General features: G+C 40.5%; 1 protein-coding gene across 2 annotated transcripts in view; it reads left to right on the forward strand.

Moving 5' to 3' along the window:
* The first annotated feature begins 1,287 nt into the window (after positions 1-1,287).
* The window catches only part of myo1ea (myosin IEa), a 50,403-nt gene continuing 34,101 nt past the window's right edge, over positions 1,288-17,589 (forward strand). For both annotated transcript variants that reach the window (XM_054732101.2, XM_015952989.3), the window contains exons 1-2: positions 1,288-1,500; positions 16,905-17,048. In XM_054732101.2, coding sequence (XP_054588076.1) covers positions 1,498-1,500; positions 16,905-17,048 — 147 coding nt within the window. In that variant the 5' untranslated portion in view covers positions 1,288-1,497. The remainder of the gene's footprint in view (positions 1,501-16,904; positions 17,049-17,589) is intronic.

Raw genomic sequence — 17,589 nt, forward strand, 5'->3', positions numbered from 1 at the left:
TTGGGGTTGCTTGGTGTCACTTTATGGGAGTTTTCTCCAGAAGGTGGGGCTGTGGCGGTGCGGCGAAGTCAGGCGTACCGCCGTGGCCATATATTTGCCTCCCATTTGGTCATTTCTAAAGATATCTACACAAAACTTCTTGTGAGTGATCCTAGTCCAGCCCCCTAAAAAATTTGATTCAAAATCCGGTGGGCGTAGCCTATTTTCTGAAATAGCGCCCCCTAGGACCATTAAAACTGTCAGCCCCAAGCCATGCTTTGACTGAGGATTACGAAATTTGGTACACTAATGTGGTGTCTCAGGACCTACAAAAAAGTCTCTTAGATCCAGCGCAAAGTAGCACAGGAAGTCGGCTATTTTGGTCCAAGTATTCGATTTAGTGGTTTTCGCACACGTTGTTTGGAAAGTGATGCTCCATCGTCCTTTTCACCAATCGCCTTCAAACTTCTGCTATATACTCTTAAGATATAGAGGGTGCGGACGGAGGGCGAGTAGTTTCGCTGCAAGGGCCTTACGACGCTGCTTGCAGCTTTCATTTTATTATTTTATTATTTTATTTACTGAATGCTTCATTTGAAATATTTCAAGTGTTTTATTAAAAAGCATATGAATTTATTTGATTTTGTCTTAAATCTTAATGGAACAAACCAATTGTTCACAATACTGAAGAGAACTGCTCAATAATAATAATCAAGCTGTCTTAATTGGACCTTTGCTGCATAAAGATCTAATAACCTCACATACAACACCTACAAGTGGACTTCTTTGGTGATTTAGATTTAGAAACGGATCCATAGATCCGTAAAAGCTATTCAATGACACATTTCATGCTTTTTGCTACTTTTTATTTGACTGATACAATTACTTGATCTATTTAGACAACTGATTTTCAAGTGAGTTAAAGTAAATTATTAATTAAACGGATTGTTGACTTGTAAAATTACATTTGTATATACATTTAAAGTGTGTAAAAAACTTAAATACATTATTTTTTTGCTTTTATTAAAATTTTTAGCATTTATTGTACAGCTAAATTGAGACATGCCTCTTTTACGTTGTCAGGAGCTTCTGAAGTGTCGCGCATGCTCAGTTGCTTCCATCCTTTGCGCCTAATGAATATTTAAGTACCCTGCGTTGCTCGGGGGCTTTTGATTCGATCACCTGGCTGTTTTTCATGTGTGACGTCAGAGCTGATGTTTGAGCTTTGCTCCTCGCGAGCTCCCTGGCCTGTAGGAGCTCTTCTACGCTGCTGTCAGTGTGGGACTCCGTTCTGGCTCCACGATGAACGGAGGACGCTGCTGAGAGGAGCTGCATCCATGCTGCCCGGGTCTAATTGGGAGGATCTTCTGTAATCTTGGATTTTATTTATTTTTCCTGGGTTTCAAGTCGAATAAGTGGGAGTTTTTTTATATTGTTTATCAGCACGAACTTCACCGGAGGTTCGAAGAAATACTGGCTCGTGGGAATACCGACTGGGAAGACTGGTGAAATTAGAGGATGGTGAGTGTTACATTACCGCTTGTTAGGAGTAGTTTATCATTATAAACCAAATATACTCTCCAGAGCAACTGTGCTGCATACAATACCCAAAAAAACATACATAGGTTCAAACTAGTGAAATAAAATGCGGTCAGTTATAAAACATGAATTTAGATTTGCCTTTTTATACTTTTAATCATAGACATTTAAAAATATCTACATTGTTATTTTTTATTTTAAATACATTTTTTGTAGTTTTTGTGTAAAAATTATTCAATTTTCATCATCTTTCTGACTTTCCAAGGTGATACTCTTAAAAACATTAGTCAGGTTCATTAGTGCTCCCATAATAAAACCTGTTAATCAGCAGATGCATCAGGTGGAGTGTGTACAGTATGTGCCGCTTATTGAATGTCAGCTCTTTACCTAGGGACAGGTTTTTCCTGGTTTTTCCTGCTGCAGACACACCTAGCTATGAGGCTGTACAGCTTCATCAGTGTGTTTTAGCAACAATCCCACAATCCCCTGTTGTCTTTTACCACTTGTCTTCCATAGTGGCGTCTCTCCAGTCAGATCAGAGGGTGTGTAAGATCACATGAGTCTTAAATTTGCTTCCATGACATATTCAAAACATTTAAATTCCTGACCTAGTTCCATAGCCCAGGTGGTGCTCGAGGACATTTTAAAACCTGTAGTTTTTGTCACAAGATTTAAAACATATGTGACTGAAACCTGTTTGACCCCATGTTGAACCTGAAGGTCAGGTTGCCCAGAGGAAAAACACAACCGCAACAAAAGCTGAATATATGATCAACTTAAATACTTACTTAACCTGAAACAACACAAATCAAAAAGACTCTGTATACATCTGCAACTTCAACTTGTGTGTAGTTATTAGTACTCATTTCATACTTTGTGTGTGTGTGTGTGTGTGTGTGTGTGTGTGTGTGTGTGTGTGTGTGTGTGTGTGTGTGTGTGTACTTGTCTTTAGTGGAAAATTTTTAACTTTTAACCTGTAGTATGTGGACATTTGGCTGGTCTACACAATAACAAAATACCCTTAAATGTGGTTTTAGAGGTATGGTGTGAATTCACCTCTGGAGGTTTCTTTCTGTTAAAAGGAAGTTTTCCTCTCCACTGTCGCTACATGCTTGCTTAGCATGATGATTGGTGTAAAGTCACTGACCTGATGCAATCTGCTGGGTTTCTTATGTAGGAAGCTTTAAAATGATTGGCACAATGAAATGAAATAAACTGGAATATTTTACTTTGTGAAGTGTCTTGTCGAGATTTGGGGCTGTATAAATAAACCGAGTTGAATACCGTAGATGTTGCACTGTGAACAGAAAACCCCTAACAAATTGGCAACTGAAAGGTACTAAATTATATGAATTTATACTAAAATGGGAGTCATGTTTCAAGCTTCTCAGGAAATATTTTGCCTTTCTTAGAATGGAAGGAGTGTATTAGCTCACACAGACAGTAGAACAAGAAGAGTCTGACTGTCGTCATAACAGTCTGGAACAGTAGACACTAGCATCTCTCACTACTTCCTATTTTGCCAGATGCTAAAAAGCCAGTTAGCTTGACAGCAGATAGTCTGCATTAGTGTCTCCAACAGAGACGTGCACACTCAGTAACTCCTCCGCCCCCCTCTGGACTCTAGGCTTGTGCTCCTTTTTCTGCTGCGGAGATTTCCTCTGGAATTCATTCTGAAAACAGGATGAACACCCATTCTGGACCTGGGGAACTCGTTAGACTTGTTGCTGTAGTTCAGAACACCCACTCACCTCTCAATCAACTCCTTGCGCATTATTCGTATCTGCAGTAAGGATTTCACTCACGAGTGTTTACCAACGTCATCATGCCACTTGCTGTGGATGAAAGAAACACTTAATTACTTCAAATTAATTAAATTTTTTTATCCTCAGTGGTTGTTTTGAAATAATTGTAAACAGATTTAATTCAATTCAATTCAAAGATACTTTATTAATCCCAGAGGTAAATTAGAGTTCCAGTGCACACAATTCTGAGATCAGACATACATACATCGGCATAGACACATGACAAGAATTGGTGACTGTGGTCATACGCAACCCGAGTCGCGCTACCTTAAAGGCACCACCTCACCCCTGCCACGTAGACCTCAAGGCATGAACCATCCATCCTGCTCAATGGTCAACTTTCCTCGCGGGGTCGCACCCATTAGGACAGTGGGAGGGTTAAATACACAAGTAAAATTAGACGTAAGAATAAGATAAAAAGGCTTAGTTAAATGCTGAGCAGGTACAGTGCAGAAGGTGCAGCCTTAATACTAAGTTGCTGTCTCACTAACATCGGAGTAAACTACTTCCTGCTCATATGTGCCTCATGATGAGGTCTAATCAGTTTTGCCATCCATTAAATAGCAAATTGCACCTCTTATTTATGATGATTAAGTTGTCATAGATTCTACCGAGTTGCCATAGCCCTGCAGTAGATGTTTGTTTTGATGCTTGTTTATCTGTATTCCATGGTCTTGGATCATGAACCAACCAGTCTCCAGTCCTAACCGCAGATTTGCATGATTCACTTTCCCGGGTGAGAAACAAGATCAGGTTATTTACTGTGTAAGCCTCCTGTTTACACACAGGAGTGTGTTCATTCTAATAGTTTGGGCGATGATGGCAGAAGAGTTAAGTGCCCGCCCCATAACTGTTAGGTTGCAGGTACGAGCCCTGCTCAGTCCGTAGCAGTCGTGTTCTTGGGCAAGACACTTAACCAATGATGCCTGCTGGTGGGACCTTTGCGCCAGTGTTCTACAGCCTCCCTTCCATCAGTGAGCCCCAAGGCAGCTGTGGCTACATTGCAGTTCATAACCACCAGCGTGTGAATGTGTGTGTGTGTGTGTGTGTGCATGGGTGAATTACTGTTTGTGTTTTAAAGCATCTTGGGGGGTCATAGTACTCTGGAAGCTATATAAATAAAGGTTGTTTACGATTTACTTAGTTAAAGACTCAGCCTCAGACCTGTCCAGCAGGAAAAAAGGACATAGGATTTTTGATTATAGCTGCTGAATTAGCCTCATTCTCATTGCAGCCCACCTGTACTGATTCTGGCTGTATTTGGTGTGAAAACACCTTGATCACAAACATTTCAGAGATTTCCAAAAACGAAAGCTTTGCTGAAAAGATTAATGGATAATCTAAATATTTTGGACTCCTTTTTCAGATTATTTTTTAGCAGAGTGAATTACTCAAGAAGAGTTCAAGCATCTTTTTTTGATGAGTGATTATCAGATGGAGCGAGAGATGCAGCTTTTTGGTTTGTAGTGGTGAAGAAGCTGAGTTGAATGAAAACAAGCCCTTCGGGCCCGTCTTCGTTCCAAACCACACCTGTAGTGATGAGATTTGGATTGTGCAGCTGAAGTGAGCTTCCTCTGAAGGAGGGGTTTGGTTAGATGAGGTGGAGCTGCTTTCTCTGTATGAAAAAGGTCAGCTGAGGTGGCTTAAGCATGTGATTTGGGTGCCTCCTAGTTCTGGAGGTATTCAGGGCACGTCCCCACTGGGAGGAGAACCAGGGCCGACCCAGAAGACTCTGGAGGGATTATATATCTTCTCAGGTCTGGGAACGCCGTGCTGTCCCACCACCTTGGATAAGCATTTTAAAAATGTTATTTAATCTCAGTCTGCCTTGGTACTAGTAAAGTGAAGCATACTGTTTCACAATATTCCCTAAAGTCTTGGATTTTAGAGGTTTAATTCAGCCCCATAGATGATAAACCATCACACATAGAGTTGCTTTTAGTTTTGGGAAGATGAACAAAATTACTTTCAAAGGCAATAGTTTCCTCTTTTTTTTAAATACAATTTTAAGTTTAAAATCTAAAATATCGCATTAAAATCCTGTTATCTCTGCATAATGGTGGATCAAATCATGTGGGAACAGTTAAAAAAAACCAGCAGACAGCGACAGATGAGGAACAAGATAAGTCAGAACTTAAAAAAAGGTTGTTTGTTTCTTTTAAGGTCAGAATTAGCTGGTTGGAGTTTTTCTGGCAGCTGGCTGAGCTGAGTATTTGTACTCATAGCTTATTTTTAGTTATTCTGTTAGATGATTTCAAGTATTTGTAAGAGCACAAATGAATCGATTATTGTTTGTTATTTAGAAACGTCTTTCTTTTTTACGATTGTGTTGCCGTAAATGTTGTCAGATCAAATTTAATTACAACCTGCTGACAGACGGTTCAGACGCTCTTAAGACACAAACGCTCACTGGTTTTAGCCTCACTGTAAAAGTGAATGAATCTGATTAAAGGGAAAAATGAATTGACATTCCTTCATATCCTTTATAATATTGCACATTTCATCAGACATGTTTCAGTTGGACTAATTCCTCTATTTTTACGTGATGTTCTGTGCAAGCTGCATGAATTTAATCACCCCACATTATGACGGCGTTCTCATTTGTGTAGCTGATCGTTAGAGCAATCAAACCTGAATATGCGTGCACCACACCCTGAGAACTACTGGAAGAGAACAATACTGGAACTCCTTACAGGCATTCTATGCAGCTTTTTCATATTTTTAAACTCTTGTCTCTAAACAGTATGTGCTAAAACAACCCTTTACAGGGTTAATGAAAGGTTAATCAGACCCCCACCGCCTGCGCTGGCCAGAATACCGCACTTGCAACATCAGAGTGCCGGTCCAATCCCTGTTGGACATAGAAAAAATGGAGCTGGCAGTGCTGCAGTCTGCTTTCAGCATGTTTCCTGCATCTTTTTAAGTTGTGAATCACCCCTGTAGACGCTAATGAAGGCTGAGGAGACATTTCAGCAGTTAGATTAAGGTGTTAAAAAGATGCTCACACAGCGAGCAGATAAGTTTTACTTTTGGTTTTACTAACTGGACACTAGGGGGTGCTGAAAGCAAGCCTAATTTCCCTTTAAAACCGGTCCAGAGTTTTATTTTAGTTGCATAAAGAATTTTTATTCTACATTTGGTGGCATAAAGAAAATAAACTTGTTGATCTCAGATGCACCACATCTGCGTTGAGTGACTAGATAAATCTTTTCATTATGTGATAATAAAATCTGTTCTGAATATTCCAATGTTTAGCACACTTCGATTTAATTCTTGAGATTTACATAGTTTCCACTTTTTAGCTCTGTTGACTTTAGTAACTTTCTTCTCTTGCAGCAGCACTGATAATTTGAGTTGTAACTAAAAAATTTGTTGAGGTGATGATAAAATAACAATGTTTTTAGAATTGTTCTAAACTTTTATGGAACATTGTTATCCTTCAATTTTTGGTTCATATTCACGCCTGAGGCTGCTTTAAAAAGTCCCTGCATTATTTTGTTGCGTCGTGTCTTTTGTTTAGGATTTCTGCTGAGCTCCACCCTAAACCACACAGCCTTTGATATTATATTTTACTGGCTGCCGCATTACTGGTGTTGTTTTTTGAAAAGACTGATTCCATATGAGAGGTTTAAAAATAGCACCTCTGATCTTTCTGTTCTGATCTTTTCTGGTTTTCAATTAAAACCTACCAACTGGAAGCGTGTGTGTTGTGCAGCTTATGAGATGTGTTAAAACCATGTAAAGGCTCTGATAATATTTTTTTTTCAAACCTGTGGGGTTTGATGTGTTCAGCCCTGCCCTGCAGGTGCAGCATCGCTTAAACCAGTTGGTGCTCCTGTTTCCATGTCTGACATAATCAGGTTTTCCCTGTTTTTACTTGCACGTGAGATCCATAACAGTGGGAGAGACAACCAATGACCTGAAACTCAGGTCGGGCCTTAGCATGATCCAGTCTGGATTAAACACACACAGCTTCTTCTGCTCTGTCTCCTATCTCTGTTTATCTTCCCTCCCTGCACTGGAAAGGCCAGCCGTCTCAGTCAGCAGTTTTCTCATCATCTGGCAGGATTTCACAGCAAGCCATCTCTGGCAAAGTGCAAACGCAAGCAAAACAGAGCAGGTGGGGATTCTGTTTACTCCCATTTAGATTAAACAGGAGAAGTTTTGGGATCTTTGTGCATCTCGGATGTTCTCTGATCCTGTTTGTTGTTGCTGTCATGGCTCTTGTAGTTAGTGGCAGTTTTAAATTATGTCATCTCCGAAAGCAGTAGACAAAATATTGACTCAAAAGACAAATATCCTGCATCCTGACAGTTTAGCTGCTGCTCATTGAGTGGTTACTGCAGGTTACTTGCCATTATTATCTATAAAATGCACCATAAAAAGATGCTTTACTTGGAGGAAAAAAAGTGACCCAGTTATTCTGTCCAACATAAGCTTAATTACAACTCAGTGTAATTAAGAATCCAGTAAAAGTTCCTGTTCTTTGAACAGTGGTTGTTAGTAACATGTAAAATACATCGTTTGGAGTTAATGACCTAAAAAACACAGACAACACTATGATGCTTGTTTTGCCTGTTGGCTGCATCTGCACTGATCTGTTTCAGTTAGACGGTGGTGTGTGCAGATTTGTTGGCGGTCACACCACACTGTGATCTTCAGCGTGCCTAGGGGAAGTTTCCTGAGAAACAATGTTGTTCTCTTTGGGGAAAAATTAAATCTCTTCTGTGGAACTGATGATCTCACAGCAAACATGTCGACTGTAAATAAATGTGTTAACACTTTGGAAAGAAAACACCTAAACATGTATTAGAAAGAGGTTTCTTTACAATTTGAACAGTTCTTTGAGCATATATATAGTATATGAAACTTTGCTGGGGCTCAAAATGGCCCAGGAGCCCAAATGTTTGTGTTTATGTTTATGTATTTAGCAGACGCTTTTGTCCAAAGCGACTTACAAGTGATAATCGGCATGTTGCCCTTGAGGCTAACAACAATAACAACAACAACTTGACATCAATCATGGAGAGGAGGGAACAAGGCGTGGACAGTAGAGAGGGGCGACGGGTGCAGGGAGGGTGCTAGTTTAGAAGATGCTCTCTGAAGAGCAGGGTCTTCAGGAGTTTCTTGAAAATTGAAAAGGAAGCCCCTGTTCTGGTAGTGCTTGGTAGGTCATTCCACATTTGTGGAAGGATGCATGAGAATAGTCTGGATTGTCCTGAGCGTGGTGTAGGCACTGCTAGCCGATGATCCTGTGATGAATGGAGCGGCCGGGCCGAGACGTAAGCCTTTGCAAGAGGATTCAGGTAGATGGGAGCCGTACCATCTCGGACTTTGTGTGCTAGTGTTAGCAATTTGAATTTGATGTGTGCTACTAGCGGTAGCCAGTGGAGCTCAATGAACAGAGGGGTGACGTGTGCTCTTTTTGGCTGATTGAAGACCAGACGCTCTGCTGCAAGCCAAGATACACTGAATGATTTTCCTGTGAGGTACGATTCAAACCAGGTGTGTGCTTTCATGCCCATGCTAGAGAGTGTGGACAAAAGGAAGCCATGGTTGACAGTGTCAAATGCAGCCGATAAGTCGAGCAGGATGAGCACTGAGGATTTGGCAGTCACTCTAGCTTCTTTTAAGGATTCCGTCACTGCTGACAGATCAGTTTCAGTGGAGTGGCCCTTTTTGAACCCAGATTGGTAAGGGTCAAGCAGACAGTTTTGTGAGAGGTATTCTGTGATCTGCTTGAACAACAACAAATAAGTGGCCATACGCAGCGTCACAGGTCAGCTCTGCAATAGAAACACTAGTTTGTCCCGCCAACTTCAACAGGACTTGAATATTTAATAAGCTGCATGCTGATTGGATGGTTTACCCTGATGGCTCTGTGACGCTGTCTGAAGCTAGAAAGTGTGTGTGGAGGGGTTTGGGTACGTACGAACAAGGAAGTGAGTGTCCAGCAGATGTCTGTGGGGGAGGGGTGTGGAGGTGTGGACAAAGGAAAAGGATCGCAAGCTGTGGATCTACCTGGCATTTTTTTCCAAGTCTGAATATTCCTAGAAGAACATCAAGGAACATGAATGATTCAACATTCTTGTTTGTGGTTTTCGTCTTGTAAGAACTTAAGTGATAGCCCAGGCTAGCAGTAGCAGTAGCTTGGGCTAGCATTAGCAGTAGCTTGAACTAGCATTGTTTTGCAGTTAGCATTACCATGACTAGCATTTATATATTAACGACGTTGAAGTGGGTTGGGACATGTAGATTTAAGGAGGTGTGTCTAAGCTTTTGACGTGTTATACCAGCTTTTCCCAGAACAAACCGTTTATCCATGGTCATTACAACATTACTAAGTGGCATAGGGAAGCCGGTCGAAGATGACACAGACTTTTTGGTAGTTGGATGGATGGATGGATAGTTGGATGGATGGATGGATGGATGCCTATATTCTGAACAAAATGGTGAATGTGGTTTTAAATTCTTCGACCCCTTTAAATATTTAAATCTATTAATGTTTCCCTGTCATACATTAAGATAGTCTTGTTCTTAAAGCAGCTTTTGTGAATTTACAGAACAAGCTAGGTCACAGAACACTCACCCCGCCCCTCGGGTATCTTCCCTGAGATGCTTCTGCCAAATATCGGACATCCGCATTTCAAGAGAAAATGAGAGAGTGCTTAACACCAGTCGCTGTTTCCTAGGTCCAAGCATCTTTGTTATCCATGACATTAATTGGTGTTTTTCATTTTGGGACTCTGGTAGTTTGTCCTTAAGTTGTAGTGGTAGCATCTGGCAGTTTATCCTTCTCTGATATTATTGAGCCGGGAACCTCTCACACCAGTGATGCTCTGCTGCTGAATACGTGAGCGCTTAATGAGTAGAGGACGCAGGAAAGTGCAGCGGTTCGACCAGACCAACAACTGGATGGTGTTATGGTTGCTTTTGGTCCGAAACGTGTTATTTGTGGAAGTTTTTAGACAAGAAACTACTTAATTAATTTTTTTTATCTCAATATATTTATAACGATATTATGTTAGAACATTGTTAAGAGGCATGAAAAAATGTTAATTTGTTTTCTAATTGCAGCTTTATGCTCCTATTGTGTTTTCCAGCTGGAGAAATCATGACCAACAAAATTCTTTCAGTTAATCACATTTTGTGTTCAGTAGGCTGATTCTTGAGAGCTTTGCTTAGTTAGAAAGCTCCTTTTTTAAAAATCTGATGACTAACATGGAGGTGTGGTTCAGTCCAGAACCTCAAGCTTTTTGTGGTTGAAATGAGCCTGAGTGTTATATTTACTTTCACCACGTGTGGCCAGCTCTATATGTCAGCTTGCTCACATCCAAGTTGTTTCTCAGAACATTTGTCATAGACAGCTCAACCGCTTTAGTTTTTTTCTTTGGCAAATAATTTTTCCAGATCTGTTTCAGAAAGCAGAGCAGTCGGTATTCGCTCTCACCGTTTGTCCTCCTCTGGTGTGGAAAAGGGGAAAAAAGGGTGAAATTCTTTTGGGGGGGAAAGTGCTGCTTGTGATCTTGAATCAAACCCAGCCATTTCCTGAATGTGGAGCCAGAGCTGCTCAGCGCTCCTTATATGGAGATGGTATTTGCATGAAGGAAAAAAACAACAACAAATACTAAGCTCATGGATGAGGACGGGTGTTTTTTAAATTCCTGTGTATTAACTTCTAGTAAATGTTGGCGTTGGTGATCACTTCATGAGTTTATCACACCAACTACTGATTGCCATTGTGGTATTTTTAGATCCTTATATCATCATGTTTCAGTGATGTCAGATTAGTTTTCTCTGCCGTGTCTGTTTGTTTCAGTGCTGAGAGGGAAGTCTGCGGTTCCATGGTGAGCGTGTTGTTATGCCTACAATAGCCCCAGTGTCCTGTGTGTGTGTGTGTGTGTGTGTGTGTGTGTGTGTGTGTGTGTGTGTGTGTGTGTGTGTGTGTGTGTGTGTGTGTGTGTGTGTGTGTGTGTGTGTGTGTGTGTGTGTGTGTGCGCGCGCATTTACTCCACCATTGGCCTACACTAACTGATTCATTTGATCATTATTTGAAAAGGTTTTATCATTAAATGGTTATTATACTAGATTCTGGGTATATGTAGCAAATTATTGGACGCAGAGTGTGTTCTCTGTAAAACTTCCTGTTGGGCTTTTTAATAATTGACCAGAGATACTTTTAGACCTCATAAATACATAGAGTATTGTTCCATGTGTGACTTATACAGATACTTTCTCAATCTATATAATATTTTTGAGCAAAACAAATGAAACTATGTGAGAAATATTTGCTGTTTTCTCCTGCATCTTTTGCTCATCACCTCTCCGTTCTTGATTTTGTGTGTTTGCATTCCTCAGGTAGTACAGAAAATATGCTATTAGATCATTTTCCTTTTGTGGTTGGGCCACTTTGGTCGGTTTCCAGCTGAAATAGAAACGGGTGTAAATAAAAACAAACCAGTGGCAGTAAATTTAGTATAGGATTATTTTAGAATCAAACATCATTGTAGGAAACTGAAGAATCTGTGTTTTCTTTTAGTTGCACATTTTTAGCCCGTTACAGGCAATTTGTGTTTTTACAAACACATAAGGAGGTCATCAGTTGCCTACATTTATCTCTACAGCTTGTCTGCATTTCTTCTGTCACACGTGAGGTTCCCTTTTTACAATTTATAACTTTAATATTTGTGATTTATCTTGTGGTCATTATTTGTGTATGTATAATATAATTTTTATAACATTTGGTGCAAAGCAAGTCATTCAGTTGTTATCCTTTTGTGGATGTTTTTTGTGCATGCTGAAACTTTCTCACATTCTAGAACTCTTTGACAGATTTAGAAACAAAACTGGCTTGATGTAAAGCCATTATTCAGACATGAGCGTGACTTAATCACCTCCTCATCAGCTATTCAGAGTCCAGCATTGCCTCTGTGCGCACCTGAGAAGCTGTAAAACAGTATGATCTGAGGACTAATCAGGCTACAGCTTGTTGCCTCCCTCCTACAGTAAAGTTCCCACTGAATTAGTCTGAAAAGCAGTTAACATTCCTCTTACTGAGTCTGTAAAGTGGTTTTAATTTTGTTGGTGTTAAAAATAAAATCACCCAGGAGGATATTAAATGCTTCTGGCTCTCCTCCTTGACTTGGTACTCTAAACTTAATTGCTAAAAGAACAATAAATTTCCACTTGCTTGTTTTCACTGTACTGTTGGTTTTCCATCCTCAATGTGACCGCTTTTATTTTTTTGTTTCACTTTTACAACCCAGGTGTGTTAATAATTCATATCTTTGAAGTGGGTTTCTATGGAAATGTCCTGAGCTGAACTGTTTTTTAGATAGCTCTCTAAACAGCTTTAGCTTTATGGAAATCAAGATTAGGTCTTTTGGATGACTGCTGTAGTAAAACAAAAAATAAAAAAAATTCATGCAAATTATTTTTAATCAACCTATCACTTCAATTATTTTCACATTACATAGTTCTGTGGTTTACACTAAATTTAGTGTAGAGAAAACTAATTGTAGTACTTCTTAGGTGTGTTCTTGCTGTGTCTTTCTAAATCCATGCTTTCGTTCTTTTTTAAACACAGAAACAGTTTTGTTTACCTGTTTGTAGCTACAGTTTCGCCGACGGCTGCCGGCTTCTTCAGGCTGACGCTGATGGTGGCGCGTCACTTCCTTCTCCGCCATACACAACAGTTAGAAACAGATTAGTACACCCAAAAGACAAAATATCAGCTGGACAAAAATGTGGAGTCATCTACGAAATCCCATGCAAAATATGCAATAAAACATACATAGGAGAAACCGGACGCCAACTCAATACACGGACAATAGAACACAGAAAGGAGTGCGAGAAAGAGGCAAATCGTAAACACACAAGAGCAGCAAAAGAAGAAGCAGAAAGTACAATAAAAAAGTCAGCCGTAACAGATCATTGCTTAAGAGAAAACCATATAATGGACTGGGACAGCACACGGATCATAACCACCGAACAACAAAAATACAAAAGATGGATCAAGGAAGCAATCGAGATAAGGAGACGTGGATGTGGGACCATGAACAGGGACGACGGAGTTTACACGCTGGACCACGCATGGGACTGCATCGTCGGAGAGGGGAGAGCGGGCAGTAGAGGGTGACAACGTCCTCTGCTGCCCGCAGATAAACGGAGAAGGAAGTGACGCGCCACCATCAGCGTCAGCCTGAAGAAGCCGGCAGCCGTCGGCGAAACTGTAGCTACAAACAGGTAAACAAAACTGTTTCTGTGTTTAAAAAAGAACGAAAGCATAATTGTAGTACTTCCTGGTTATTGTGCAACACTTCTTGCTTCATATTTTAAAGACAGGGATTATGTTCTAAGCTGATCACCATGACATGTGGGGTCCCCCAAGGCTTGATTGTTAGACCACTGCTCTTCCATCTCTACATGCTCCCCCCGGGTCAGGTCATAAACAATAACATTACCTATCACATTTATGCAGATGACACCCAGATCTACCTAGTGACTGGGGTCCTCTAGACTCACTCTGTCAGCGTTAGGAGAAAGTTGATGACTGGATGCCGTCAAACTTCCTTCAGTTAAACACAGACAAGACTGAAGTTAGTGTCTTTGGAAAAAAGGATAGGATGGAAGTTTTTGCTCAACTTGGTGCCAGAGGAATAAAAACAAAGACTCAGGTTAGAAATCTTGGTGTCATAGATCAGTGATTCCTAAACAGGGGTACGCATACCCCTAGTGGTTCGTGAGCACATTACAGGGGGTCGTGGCTGGATCTTGATCTGATGGAGAGTCTGCTCCTCCCAACAACGTTATCACAATTTCTAAACTCATTAACACATTTTAACCTCTGCATGCCCATTTTTACTTTTCCATGGGTTTTTAATTTTGTGAATAAAAAATATCTGCATGAGTCTGACATGACTGGTTTCCTCATACATGAACTTTCTACATGAATGAAGCACATTACCTTGGTTATTTAAATTTAGTCGGACAGTTAAAGCCTGCCTTTGTTAGCCTGGGTTCTTCCTCCGAAAATCTTTGAGTTGCAAAAGAAAACATTCTCAAGTTGCTTGTGCAATCTTAAGGTTTATTGCTCCAATAAAAACACCATACTTTCATCGCATGACACCACACCACAGTCATGCGTGGCCAAATCCCCCAGAAACTGCCTCAGTTCAGTGTCCCACTCTGGAAGAAACTCTTCATTTTTGTCCTCACAGATGTGCAGCAACATCTGTTACAAAATATGTTGCAACCTCATTGCGCTTTGCCAAAAATCTCCGAAAATCTAAAACCATTGACCTGAATATGTAGGTGAGTGACGTGTCTTGTGCAGAGACAGAATGGCAGAATGACTAGGAATAAGGTGGGATTGAACTGACAACCCAATTATGGGATAGCCGACTATCTCCTGAGCCTTATGTTCCTAAAACCACATCCTAAAATGACTTACTGATGCTAATCAGTAAGTCATTTTCAGAGAGGAATGGAATTTAAAATACCCATCTGTGCAAACAACAGTAAAAAGTCAGTGCATCTCTGTTTGTGGGGTAAAATTATGGAATGGATTACATAGTGATTTAAAGAGACATTATGGAAGTTTGACAGCCAAAACATGTATAGAAATAACAAATTTCTTCTTCATACATTCTCCTGCAATGCCCTGGTCCTGTCGAATGAGCCCTGGCATTTTTACTGTGATTGCCTGTTTTTCTGTAAAATCACAGAAAAAGAGAGCTGCTCGGGTCGAGCAGGCTGCTTCATGCACGTTCACGCTCAGGCATAGCCCGTAGCATTTGCTATCCGTAGCTTTAGCAGCAGAGAGTGAGGTAGTGCCAACTCAGCAACTTTGTCGCTGTTCCAAACGCCTAGTGACAAATCTAGCTACATTTCTGAGGACACTTAGTTACTTTCTGTAGAACTTTCTTCTAGATATTTCCTGCAGATTAGCAACAAAATAGCCATTTTCGCTTCGAACCGTTCTTTGGTTTGACGTTGTTTCAGCTGTCATCAAGGATATAAAAGTTACAAATACTGTGAATGTTACTAGAGTGTAGCTCACCTTGTAAGATGTCTGACTCTCATGCAGAAGACCTGGGTTCGATTTTGGATGTGAACATAGTTTATTAAAAGTTTCCTATTTACATTAATGGCATATTTTTTTACAGTAAGACACCCAAATTTTTATTTGAAACTCGCCGAACGGCATTGAATTCACAGATAAAAAAGATGTGGGTTCAACTTTCATTTTGGAACAATTTTTCAAGCAAGGGAAGGGAATGATCTGAGCATGCAGGAGGACTTACACATCATAAACCTTTGTCGGCTGTGCTGAAGAGAAAGGTACAGAATCAAATTATTTAATTAATTAGCTGCGCGTTCTCCTGTCGTTTGTCCTCCGGGCCACAATCACGTACAGCATGCGCGCCTCGTGCACAAGCCTACTATTGAAGCTGCCGTTACGCTTTTGGCCTGAGGGGGCAATCGCGAGCATAAAAATTCTAAAGTCTGTAAAGTCCCTTTAAAGCAATGTCCAAGCATGACCCAGTTTAGAAAGTGATACAAAATATGGTCTTCATGAGGTACAGTGAGGAAGAGGGATGTTGACTCAGCAAGATCCAATGATTGGTGTGGGGGTGTTAATATAATTGTATATATAGGTGTATAAAAGAAAATGGGGTGTGTTTGTAAGTATGTGTAGTAGGGAATGTTAATCACTGTGTGTGGTGGGTAAATGGAAAAGGTATGTGGAACTATTTTGTATGGAATGGTGTAAATGGGACTTTTGACTATAGATGATGATTATAGAGAATTTCATGATGAATTAACACAAACGACATTGTTCCTTTTGATTTTTGAGCAAATGGGAAAAGGGGCAGGAAATTTAAAAAAGCTTTATGCTTCTTCCTGCTCCCTTTGGACATGATAATAATTCAATTTTATTGTGTTGAAATGATGTTATGATAAAAATGTTCAAATATGTTTAAATATGAACTTCAGATATAAATACGTCATCATCATCATCAACCTTAGCTGATGAAGTTGAGCGTTAACTTGTGTGTTTACGATCTTCGTGTTTTTGAGCTGCTCTTCGTTCTATAGAAATAAACTCCCTCTTGCAGCAGCACACTGTGACTCTCGTCCACAGTAGCCAAAACCTTTACCGACTCATGATGAATGACCTCAGTTCTCCTGAAACTCAGCTAAAATAAACAAAAACGAGGACGTAGGGGGAAACCACAGAGTGAGGATGTGGATTAAAGCGTCTTTAACAAAGCACTTTTGGGAACCTGAATTTGCACTTTATCGTAGAGATTAAGCATGTTTCTGAGGTCAGACGAAAAGCACAAGTTAAGGTTTTGTATTCTTGTGGTGATCAGTTCACTGGTGGGATGAAATCACACCACCTGAGGTTCTGACTGTGCTGAAATGATATGGTTGACCTATTGTAGCAAGAATGACTCACCCTGAAGTCAGACTCCACATGTATTCATGTCATTGTGTCGTTTTGAGTGAACTAACAATCGTGCATTGTGTGTGTTTTTTTTTTTTGTTTTGTTTTTTTGTGTGCGTGTGTTTCAGGGGAGCCGGGGCCACTACCGGTACCACTGGCAGAGCCATAATGTCAAACAGAGTGGAGTGGACGACATGGTCCTACTCAGCAAGATCAATGAGGACGCCATTGTGGACAACCTCAAGAAGAGATACATGGATGACTACATCTTTGTATCCTTTGCTACAGTTCATACCCCAGTGAGGAATGGCTGAGCCGACTCAAAAACGCTGAATGCTCATTCACAGTGATATATAAGCTGTGAGTAATGGGTCAGTGTTGGAAGGTGACAAATTCCCAGTGGGGAAAGGGCCTCTTTGTTTGTACCCTCTCCCAGATCTCATGTTTCCTGCTCTTTCACCGCAGTCAGACGTGCTTTTGTTTCACTGTGGTGCAAAAATGTGACAGAATAGGTGTGAGCTATAGCGGATTTTGTAACAGACTTCCCTGTTGCCCCCTATGGATCTCACCCTAATATTTTCACACTCCACACGGCACAAACGCTACATTTAGGTTCTTAAATGCAGCAGTGGGAACACATGCATGTGGTTAATGACGTACAACAAGGTGAATGAATAACTTGTTTGAATGTTCTCAAAGCAGTTCAGTACATAAACTTCAGCCCCTTTCTGGCGGTGCGCAGGATTACGAAGTTTAGTAAATACTGCCAGTTTTAGGTTCTTCAGCACTGAGTCAGGCTTGATACATAGCTGT

The sequence above is a fragment of the Nothobranchius furzeri genome, chromosome 9 (assembly GCF_043380555.1).
Source record: "Nothobranchius furzeri strain GRZ-AD chromosome 9, NfurGRZ-RIMD1, whole genome shotgun sequence".
NCBI classification, from domain to species: Eukaryota; Metazoa; Chordata; class Actinopteri; order Cyprinodontiformes; family Nothobranchiidae; genus Nothobranchius; species Nothobranchius furzeri.